The 11,174-nt window shown below is 34.2% G+C and overlaps 2 protein-coding genes across 4 annotated transcripts; one reads left to right on the forward strand and one right to left on the reverse strand.

Moving 5' to 3' along the window:
• The first annotated feature begins 134 nt into the window (after positions 1-134).
• Positions 135-4,428, forward strand: Su(var)2-10 (E3 SUMO-protein ligase Su(var)2-10). 3 transcript variants are annotated; one of them, XM_076377612.1, is made up of 10 exons: positions 135-397; positions 503-884; positions 1,672-1,838; positions 2,090-2,188; positions 2,279-2,423; positions 2,510-2,797; positions 2,888-2,989; positions 3,086-3,326; positions 3,397-3,813; positions 3,969-4,428. In XM_076377612.1, the coding sequence occupies exons 2-10, from the start codon at positions 861-863 to the stop codon at positions 4,175-4,177; spliced, it is 1,692 nt and encodes a 563-aa protein (XP_076233727.1). In that variant the 5' UTR covers positions 135-397; positions 503-860; the 3' UTR covers positions 4,178-4,428. The 3 variants fall into 3 exon arrangements, with proteins under 3 accessions (XP_076233727.1, XP_076233728.1, XP_076233729.1); XM_076377613.1 differs by lacking the exon at positions 503-884; XM_076377614.1 differs by lacking the exon at positions 1,672-1,838 and having other exon boundaries at positions 135-884.
• Positions 4,429-4,589: 161 nt separating this feature from the next.
• On the reverse strand, positions 4,590-8,469 carry Nachrbeta2 (nicotinic acetylcholine receptor beta2). Its single transcript, XM_076377817.1, has 12 exons — positions 8,212-8,469; positions 7,878-8,035; positions 7,758-7,802; positions 7,549-7,658; positions 7,178-7,358; positions 6,900-7,056; positions 6,528-6,655; positions 6,268-6,443; positions 6,043-6,195; positions 5,809-5,921; positions 5,388-5,500; positions 4,590-5,138 (listed from the first exon to the last, which is right to left on the reverse strand). Exons 1-12 carry the CDS (start codon positions 8,261-8,263, stop codon positions 4,929-4,931), a joined length of 1,596 nt encoding a protein of 531 aa, XP_076233932.1. The 5' UTR covers positions 8,264-8,469; the 3' UTR covers positions 4,590-4,928.
• Positions 8,470-11,174: the final 2,705 nt, after the last annotated feature.

Below are 11,174 nucleotides of genomic sequence, written 5' to 3' on the forward strand. Positions count from 1 at the left end.
TTAGATATGTTAAAGATGATCTACTATAAAGATGAGTTCTCCAAAAATTGTGTAGGTTTTATATTATGTAGACTGTATATTCATGTTTCCAATGTACGATAGTGCCTCGTTATTGCATCGTGTATTTAAATAAGAATATATTTATCGTAAAATAGTTCAACATTATTTTGTATCTTCAGAAGTGAACTTAACAAAAAATTACATAATACTCGGGTTAGCTTTCCGTAACATATTGCTAGTTAAAGATGTTCTGTTAAATTGCTCGTTGGATATTCGCGATCTAATATGTAGATGAAACATAACCAGTAAATGCATCTAAAGATTTTCCTTGTCGTATACGTTCGTTAGAAATTTAATGAGATAAGGGAGCTTTAAATTTACGACATTGATGTGAAATGTGAGTATCTCGTCCATCGCTTTTTTCCTTTTCTTAAGAACATCACGTCGCCGAACAGTTTATCTCGGTTTCATAAATTCATCGAAACACTTTAATTCATGTTAGGCTGCGAATCAACTGTAAGCAGCCATTTTGGAAAATCCGTTTTCGCATTTCGAATGAACGAAGTGTCAAATATCGATAATTGGTTTATCTTACCCGACTTGCCTGAAAATTTTCACAAGAACTGAGCTTTCCACGGAAAGCCAGACTTTTTCAGAGCAAACTCAAAATTATTACGTAGAAATTAATTTCGCGCCACTGAACAGTATTATTCAATAGCTCCATTTAAGAGCAAGAAAAATATAGAGACGAGTTGCGATACGAAACAAATCGAATAAGAAAGGGGGTAGGAGAATTTTTCTATCAAAAGTTGGAAAATAATATAGACAAAACGGCTTCGCAAAAAAAATCGTCTAAGAAGATGGCGGAGACCAAAGAATTAGAGGTGAGTGAAGTATTAAAAGTGGTGGTGTGCAGTTAGATATACGTGCAAAATTTTAGCGAAACGTCGGCAGCTCTGCGTTGTGAATTTGTCGTGGTTATATCCGGGTTATTAACGATTTATGGTTTACGTTAGTGAACCATATCACTAGACATTTAAATGTATTGTTGTGCGAGTTCTTACGCCGTTTTTTTTAAACCACTTTTTTTTTTTAAGTAAACAGTTACACTTTAGTCGATGATACTTTTCCGTTAGTCATATTGTACTTATCAAAATGTCGCATCTACCGTACAATACTTATGGAATGCAGGACAATTATTATTATTACTATGGGTAACCTTAATTTTTCTTAATTTATTAAACAATTTTAAGTACTTTGAATCTTTCTAAATATTATAACAGTAAATGTATTGCTGTATGAGTAACATTAGTAGTAGTTATCAAAATAAAATTTGTTTTGCTGTTATAACTTTTTCTTCATATAATATGGGCATTATAATGCAAAAATATTGAATTTGTTAGAGTGGAACACTTGAAGTATGATTTTTATGCCTAGTATTTTAAATTCTATTTAATAGTTCTGCAATTAAGTTCACGAAAACCAAAGCTTAAGAAGATGTTCATCAATTGACAAAGTGAAACTATTTAATAATGAATTATAGTACGAACTCCCCTTTAATTGATAATTTTATTTCTTTTCGCAAACCAATATATTTTTCAATTACTAATTTTAGGATAAGTGCACACACAACATTTAAAGTACATGAATATTATAATTTTGTGATTGCAGAATATGGTATTGAGTTTTCGAGTATCTGAACTTCAGATGCTTCTTGGTTTTGCTGGTAGAAATAAATCAGGTAGAAAAAACGAGTTACAAGCGCGTGCACTAGAATTATTGCGTTTGAGATCCCATCCGGTACAGCTCAAAATACGTGAACTATATAAAACCATACAGTGAGTATATTGCTATTGTCTGTATGAATACGCGTATCTGATTTATATGAAAACATGACAGTGACTGATATCATCTTCTAGATCTTCAAATGTTTTATTTCTTTATCTTCCTTTCTCTATAGTATTGAAAAATATGTTTTTTTCTTTTTATCTACTATGGCATATTATTATACTTTAAGTATTGTAATTATTAATATTCTGTAAACTAAGTAAAGCATTGGCTTCATAGTTTATCCACAAATTTTGTTTAGAGCTGATCAGTTGGCCGCACACCAGATGTATGGTCAAACAGGTGGTTCGGGAGAACCACAGATTGATCAAAATATGCATCCTAGAAACTATTTTACAAGGTATAATATAAGATAACGAAATCTATAAGATGTAAAGACAATATTAGGAAATACTTGTAATATTATTGTTTGTTTTTATTTTACACAAAGACAAACTATCAATCAGCAACAACAGTCACAATCCGCAGTTTCAAGTGGAAAAGAACTGCCACCAGCACATCAAGCATCTCTACCTCAAGCACCTAGACCTAATCCAGTATATCAATCCACGGGATATACTAGTGTGACACCACAGGTGAAATCAAGGATTTCTAAATGGAATATTTAGAAATTGTCATGTAAAAGGAATCACTTTCCTAAATGTGCACATTGTTTCAGCAGACCACAAGTGCAACATATAATCCATACCCATATCCACAAAAGGTTTTACCACCTCCACTACAAATACAGCCTAGGAGTCAGTATCCTGTCCATCCAGATGTTAGACTTAAAAAATTACCTTTTTTCGATCTGCTGGCCGAATTACTGAAGCCATCTAGTCTAATGCCACAAGGATCTATGAGGCTACAGGAGAACACATTCATGTTTCATTTAACTCCACAACAATCAACCGATATAGCTAGCTCACGAGACTGTCGTGCAGGCAGTAAAATGGATTATACTGTACAGGTATATTCAATTAATTCAACAGCCTTTTAAAGCACTGTTAAGTGTTTGTGTTTAGTTGATGAATGTCTATAATTTATCTTGTGGATATAGGTGCAAATGCGATTTTGTTTGCAAGAGACTTCATGTGAACAAGAAGACTGTTTCCCTCCTAGTATTGCTGTAAAAGTTAATGGAAAATTGTGTCCTTTACCTGTAAGTAAATATATTTTTTTTCTTTCTATAGAAACTAAAATAATGTTTGATTTCTGTATTATTATCATTGACGTGTATTTTGTTTTCTTCTTCCAGAATCCAATACCTACGAACAAACCAGGAGTAGAACCAAAGAGGCCACCACGGCCTGTGAATATTAGTCCTTTAGTTAAGTTATCTCCTACTGTAGGTAATCAAATTCATGTTACATGGGCGGCGGACTATGGTAGACGATACGCAATCGCGATATATTTAGTTAGAAAATTGTCAAGTGCAGAATTACTATCGCGGTTAAAAAATAGAGGTGTTCGACATTCGGACTATACGAGAGGTTTAAGTAAGTAGCTGTAATCCATCTCTAGAACTACGAAATTTAATGACTATGATTAAATTAATTTTATTCATAGTTAAGGAAAAGCTCAATGAAGACGCAGATAGTGAAATAGCGACCACATCGCTTAGAGTATCATTAGCCTGTCCATTAGGAAAGATGCGAATGACTACACCGTGCCGTGCATCAACGTGTTCGCATTTGCAGTGCTTTGACGCATCGTTGTTCCTTCAAATGAATGAAAGGAAACCAACGTGGAACTGTCCGGTTTGTGATAAACCAGCACTGTACGACAATCTTGTTATCGATGGATATTTCCAAGAAGTTTTAAACTCGAAAAAGTTACTACCAGATGTAAATGAAATTCAGTTACTGCAAGATGGATCGTGGGAGAACTTGGTTTTGAAGAAAGAGAAAGATAAAGACAAAAGTGAAACAAAAGTGATTACGAATTCGCAAGATCGCAAAATTGATGTGGACACTGTTGATCTAGGTAAGATTTTATTTCATTTCATTTTATTTCGTTTCGTTTTATAACGTGTAGTACCAAATTGCTGACGAAGTTTACATTGAATTAGTTTTTTTATGCTTGTTGATAAAGTAATAGTATATACTTCTGTATAAACATAGCATCGTATCCTTGTTTAGATGAAGGTAATCCATCGCCTCCAAAGGAGAAGAAACGAGCTGTTGTTATAGATTTAATATCAGATAGTGAGGATGATGATGAAAATACTACACCCGTACAAAGTCTAAAGAAAGTAGCTAGTAGTACTCCTTCTCCGAAAAAATCACAATCCAGTTCTGTTAGTGGAACAAGTGAATCGCCAGAGTTAATGATAATTGACTTAGAGTAATTTTTTTTACATGCGTTGCTATTAAAATTGCCAAATTTTCTAAAAAATATGTAAGTCTTGTACAGAACAAAAAACCAAAAGTTTCTCAGTTCTGCGATAATTGCAGTGAACATTTATTGTAAGAATTAATATAAGCAAATTCATGGTGTTTTTACTTTTGGTACTTAAAAACAGAGAAAAAATGAACAAGAAAATATGTTAATTTCCTTCAATTATAGTAATATAAGATTTGTATGTGTACTGTCACTGTGTGTACAGTCTATTTGCTATTAATATTCATTAAAATAAAAGATAGTTAAGGTTATTAAGCTAAACTTAGACTGAATAAATATAAAAAAATATTTTTCTGGTATAATAGTAAAATTATTGCGTAAGTTTTTTGATAATAATGAAACCATCATTTATTTTGTAGTATAAGCTTTTTATTAACCTTGATATGTAAGTGAGCGAGCGTAAATTTAAAGCACTTATAATATTCCTACAAATTTTCTTCGGGCGATTTAGGAGTATTATGAAGTACTAGATATAAATATTTTTTCAAAAAGTTGAGCTTTTATTGAAATTTTCTAACTGATCAGGGTTAATAAAATTGCTTAGACTGCATTTATTACGGATATTCTTTCATATAAAAGTCAACGATTCTATAGTAAGAAATAAAACAAGGAAAATTGATACAAATAGAATATATAACAATGTGACACTTTTGTATCGTCTTTTAAATGTTTTAGTGAGGCATTCAGTGCCTCTCAAATTATTCTTCTTGCACGACCTCGTCTAAATTTGGATACATATAATTGCGAAGTGATATTCCAGAGAGTTGTTGGTCCACAGGTTCTCTTGTATCGTATAAACTTGGAGCTTGAAATATTATACCAAGTGTACCTCCAATACACGCTAATGTAAATACCCAAAGAAATAATCTGTCTAAAACCATGGCCACGAATTTCCAATCTTCTATAACCTAAGGATAAAAAAGATGTAGTATGAAAGTAGTTTACTTTTTTTGAATAGTAATAATCTAAAAGTGTCTTACTCGTTAACACGTTAAGCGTGGCGTCGATTTTGCTAAGTTTCACTGCCAGTCCCTAGAGACTTTCCCTAGGGCGCGCTCAACGTGTTAATAGTGAAATCAAAACGTTCACTATACTATTGAAAAAAGTATCAAAAGTAAAACAAATGAATATTAGAAATAGTAGAATATCAAACTCACTTCATTATCTTTATCTGCATTTTTTATATGTTGAGCAATAAAGCGTACGCCCTTAAGAGCAGATATGACATCCGGGGACAAGTGTCTCGGCATTGTGTTTTCGCTATCAGTGACTGTAATAATATTTTATTGTTAAATGGATAACTTAAGACGTCTCGTATGATTTTTTTAAATAATATTATATATAGACACTGTATGGTTTCACGAGATACAGGGTCACTATTAATTACAATACGTGTTCATTCATATTAATTACATTGTCTCGTGATACACCATACGTTTCGTACCTTTCTAACGAAAAAACATTGCAAACTCACAGTATCATTTATGAGAATTCCTGCGAATATTGTGATGTAATATACCTACATGCATATATATAGTATATGGTGAATAAAATTAATGATGAATAACAAGAATTTACCAGATGCATGTGGAATATGTCTTGCATCGTCTTCTCTTATATTTTTGTATTGAGAGGTAACGCTTTCAAACCCATCCGGGCTTCCTTTTAGTTCCAGCGGGTAGTCGCTAACACTGTTAAGAATAATTGACAGTGTGAAAACATGTTTCCTTTTCTTTTTGTTTTGACGTACTGTAGTACAAAACTGAACTATTTTAAGTATTTTTCATAAGTTGTACTAAATATTTAAGTTACCTAAAATCGATTTCATTAGTATATCCACTATCCATGTATGTATCATCGTATTCTGGAGTAGAATAGGGCGTTCGTCGCATCATCAACATCCGAGGCATCCAATTTAAAAATACTTGCCTAACCCACGGCGACATATTATGCGTCGATGGGGATCTGTATAAGACAATTAATAAGAATTTCATAAGAAATATAATATCCTAGTTGCGTACATTTCATCGAGCCTACCGAAAGTGAACATTTAAAACGCATACGGTGATCCAGATCGATAAAGTGACCAAGATCATAGTAAATAACAAATATTTTCCTAGAAGTGGTATAGCCAGTGACGTCGGTGGTATAATTTCGGCTAACAATAAAAAGAATACAGTTAACGACAGAAGAATGGACGAACACAGTGATACCTGTAGAAAATATAGTTTGTATGAAATATGACGGATGGAAATGCAGTAGAAAATTCTATTATTTTATGTCTAGCGTTCACTTACTTTTTCGCCTGAATCACTTGGCAAGTAGAAAACGAGCACCGTAAGAAATGTGATACCCACGCAAGGAATGATTAAGTTGACTGTGTAAAATAACGTTTTCCTTCGCATTGTAATGTTGAATGTGATATCTACGTAACATGTGACAAAATATATGTGTATGTTTTGCGTTGCTATTATTATCCCATATAGCACAGAGACATCTTAAAAACGCCTTAAAGACGTCTAGTGAAGTCTTAAACATGTCCAAAAGACATCTTTGAGACGTTCGAAGTTACAAATCAGTATGTTTTTAGGACGTCCATAAAATAGACATAAAATAGACGTTTTCGAGACGTCATGTGCTACATGTCAGTAACATTGCAAGGGACTCACCTGAATAGGGTTCCGAGCAACAAGGATAATATTCCTCATTTCTGGCTGCTGGGACTTCAAGAATGTCCCATTCTACTGACAAGTAGAAATCGCTCAAATCTATCCCCACCGCGACTAAATTGCTGCCAGGTTCTTGCTTCATGTGCTTCAGATCTACCTATGGGTAAAAGTCTTTACAAAGCATATTTTCGAGAAACAAATCTTGGAATGATTTGTCTCCGATGCTATTTATTCGAATGAAGTGTCATTGGCAGAAGATTAATTTCGGATTTATAAACCTGATTGCCGTTGTAAGTCCACGAGCCGAATTTCATTATGCAGGATTGCTCGTCGAATGGAAAATACTCCACGTTGATCTCGCAAGACGATTTATAAATCGCTGGCGGTTTCCAAGACACCTCGCCTGTATATTTCAATGTAGCTTTTGTCATGAGCGTTACTTCGTAATTACCATCTGCACTGTAAGAGCAATGTGCGAATGTTTATTATTGTATTCGGTTTTTTATGTATACGTATAATAGTTATAACGCTTTTTCTAAATAGTTTTGAAGACTTATATGAGTCAATTTTTTGAATTCAAATAAAAAGTAGTATATATTAAAAGCTGATGAGATGAATTTCTCGTTCGTAGCTTTCTGTGTATATTTACTTATTGTACAGTACGATGTCTGGCAGCCAAATATTCTCGGAAGGCACGTAAAGCATTTCGACACCACCGTATTCCTCTGGATCCCATCGTAATTTGTAATCGAACCATTTCTAAAAAAAAATGCAATAAAAAAGTATTACTTACTTGATTATGTCAATTTAACTTTTATATAAATATCTGAAGAGAAGAGACTTCTCAGTAGATTGTACCTGTTCCACCCAGACGTTTGTTGTCATCACCTGATTCTTCAGATTCTGCAATAAACAGAAAGTTATTCGTATCAATAATCACTTATTAATGGAAAGTAGAAACGAATTTCAATTTTATACCATTTCGATGAGTTGTGACAGCTTTAGGCCGAGCCAGACTGTTAACGTTTCGGTATTATTAATAACAGGGCGTATGAGCCTGTTATAATTCGATAGTAAGTCATCGTAAAGTCTCTTGGTATCGGGATTCGCTTCATAGATTTTCAATGCCGCGCCACCTAAACAAACACGCATTTTCTATCAAAATTTCCAACGTTCACGCGTGAAAACAACTAGGTGTGCTGCATCGAGGGACAAGCCAAGGGAACGACCCAATGAACTATCCTAAAGGTGTTGGCGAATTCAAGGGAAAATTTGCAGCCTCCTTTAATTCAATGTAAGATATCAGACTCACCGTATATGATATTGAGAGTATTAAAAAAAATACTGAGCGTTGATATTCGCATTTTAAGCGTAACTATTTACAAGTTAATACAGGGACGAGATGGTCACGACCACTCCCAGTAAAAAAAGGGCGGACGTTCACCTGCTGACACCATACACGACGGTTTTTCAACTCGACATCGTCGAACGTGAATGAGAACTGTCGAAAAGTTGACTATTTTCCTTACTGAGAGAAAGTGGGAAACACGATTAGGGGAATACGAGCGTTCTGCATCCCACTGGACCAAAATCGATATCCGAAGTTAGCGCCATCGTGCATGCTCCAGCTCGTTTCGACGATAGTTTGTTGTGACTTCGTCTACGCATGCGCTAGAACGACGCGCGCACTTGGATTTTCAAATCGCGCTTAGTTCGTGAAGTCGCCGATTTGCGCGGGCGTATTTTGCGTGCTGTCTTCGCAGCTACAATTTTTGCTGATTTTTGGAAGTTTAAACCGCGCAGTCTGTCTTCAAACCATAGTCAAAAGGTAATTAAGCAGACCATTAACAGTTTTTGCTATGGTGTTTCGATTAATTCGCAAATATTGATTTGTTTTAGGTGTTTGAAAAGTGAAGCTTCTCGAAGGGAAGCAGAGACATTTTACCGACGCGTTGAGATCCTCGATAGCTAGCGCCCTCTGTGCAAGTTTGCACTTCCACGAACGCCTCGAGAAATAATTTTCGCCGCTTCTTTAGAAGGAAAAAGGTAATTTATTCAAGTATTTAACTATTTTCCTGGCGAGGAAACTATTTCGTAAAGGTTAAGGAATTTACTGTGTAATATTGATCTTTGCTTTATTTTGGATTAATGTAATATTCAGTAGTCATTAATGTCATAGAAAGTTGTTAGAGAATTTGGCGCGTCTTTTTACAATATGAAAGTACCCCATAAGCGACTTGTAAAATATTTCTTGTTGCATATTGTTTGGAGATTTTTTTACGATATTCTATCTATTGAATTAAGAGGGGTGCATGTTATTATAAAATTTGAAGAAAAGTGTCTTTTGCAATAATTTGGCGAATACTTAGATATGTATAATTTTGGATTTAACTATACTGCGGAGTTAAAAATGATTAAGTCGAGAATAACAAAATTTTGGTCACCATCTTTTTGTGAGGTTATTTGTAAAGAATTTGGTTATTTTAAAAGTGTTTTAGTGAAGACTAGATTCTGTTACTAATTTTATTATTATTATTAGGTAATAATAAAAAAATTAAAATTCAATATTATATTTAGTCCTTTACGTCAAGTACCATCTTTATAACTTTAATAATTTTACGCGTGCATTTGAATTGATATATTGCAAAACGTTATACAATCTTTGCCATATTTATTGAATAAAACTGAACATTTAAAGATAGCCTACTTAACGCTCCCTTTGTAAAGAATTAATTAAAAACATAGCGTGTCAATCGATAACAAGCGGGGAAGGGTCAAGCCTCGATGCATGAGAGAAAAATAAATATATATGTATAAAAAAAATTATCATGAAAAATTTTAAAATCAATCAAAGCCATTTATAAAATTCAATAATAAACTTAAAATTCATTTTGAAACTGAATTCAGAAAGATAAAAAGTTTGTCACTTTCTTTTTCACTTTATTTGTCTTAAAGCCTTATTATTATTAAAATCACATGTAACATAATCTTTTGATTCACTTTTTAGAGTATACAAGTAGAAGAAATACTTATATCAGTGTACGGTGAAAGATACAGAATAATAAGAAAAAATAATATACAAATTATATTAAACATATCTTATCCTATGTTTAGGATAGTACAACTAAATCTTTCGCATCGAACAACAGGCAGGACTGTAGATTTCGCCTCAGCACCGCCAAAGAACCTCGTAATTATATCAAGTGACCAGCAGCCGAAGTGTAAAGCACGCCGGTAGTTTACATCCTAGAACAGAACCGAAACGAAGATATGTACTGAAAAGTAGAGTGGGTGATGATGGTGTAGGTAATCGATCCGTGTCCCCCGTACGATTATCGATCAATGGTATACATAGCATGTACATGTAAGCATGCGCGCACACGCTGCGACTCGGGCCACTTAGCGTATGTTTGTTTAGTACCTTTTACGACTATATCGTTGGGGGCATGTGTTGGGTTACGAAGGAGCAGCCAGTGTCTGGCGCACGGCTGAGGGTTGGGTGGCGCGGCGCCGTGCTTCGAGAGGGTCATTTATAACTGTTATCGTGAGACTTACTAGCCCACTTACTACCTCCACTGTCTATCCCCTGTACCACCCTGCCTCACACACCTCTTCTATTCTGTTCTCTAAGAAACGCAGTTGCAGAGGTCCACAGATCCTCCTGGTCATTCTATCACGGCCTTTCTATCCTTTGCTTTGTCTTGTATTGCGCCCAAAGACATCCCTTTGAGTAACGACGCCTCTGGAACCAATAGATTCGAGAGAACTGCGCGTTTTCGCGGTCACTGACGCTCAGGCACTGTTCTTTCAACGGAATTTCTTGTTCTGAAATCTGTTCTATATGCTTTGAGATTGAATTTCTTTTTATTTCTGTTTTAGGATGAATCGAGAAGAAGATATTTTAGAAGTTGTACCTTCTATTAAAGAATTTGATCGGATTTCAACTTTCAAAATCGTAATGAGACTAAGGAATGTTTTGATGCATCTTTCAAATTCATGGTACATAAACTGGTCCAAGGTATATTCCTAAATAGTTCAGAATTTTTACGTTTCAAAATAGAAGTTTAAATTCTGTGAAAAATGAATAAGTTAGAAGTCTCTAAGGACCATAAGCTAAAATGGTTAAATAGGATTTAAAAATTTATTATAATGGACTTTAAAAATATTGTCATTAGTCTACTTGGAAGAGTAGTTCTGTTTGAGGATATAATCGTGTGTTTGATCCAACTTTGAACACAAGTACTATTAGAGATTTTTAACATGGTTTATCGTAGT

The sequence above is a fragment of the Calliopsis andreniformis genome, chromosome 5, assembly GCF_051401765.1.
Source record: "Calliopsis andreniformis isolate RMS-2024a chromosome 5, iyCalAndr_principal, whole genome shotgun sequence".
NCBI classification, from domain to species: domain Eukaryota; kingdom Metazoa; phylum Arthropoda; class Insecta; order Hymenoptera; family Andrenidae; genus Calliopsis; species Calliopsis andreniformis.

What these genes read in the sequence shown, in the direction of transcription:
- Nachrbeta2 (XM_076377817.1), bottom strand. Translation starts at nt 8,263, where the DNA reads ATGCGAATATCAACGCTCAGTATTTTTTTTAATACTCTCAATATCATA. An exon ending in CAAACGTCTGGGTGGAACAG is followed by an intron (nt 7,659 to 7,757) that starts GTACAATCTACT and finishes ATTTTTTTTTAG; the next exon opens with AAATGGTTCGATTACAAATT. An exon ending in ACTAATGAAATCGATTTTAG is followed by an intron (nt 5,922 to 6,042) that starts GTAACTTAAATA and finishes TATTCTTAACAG; the next exon opens with TGTTAGCGACTACCCGCTGG.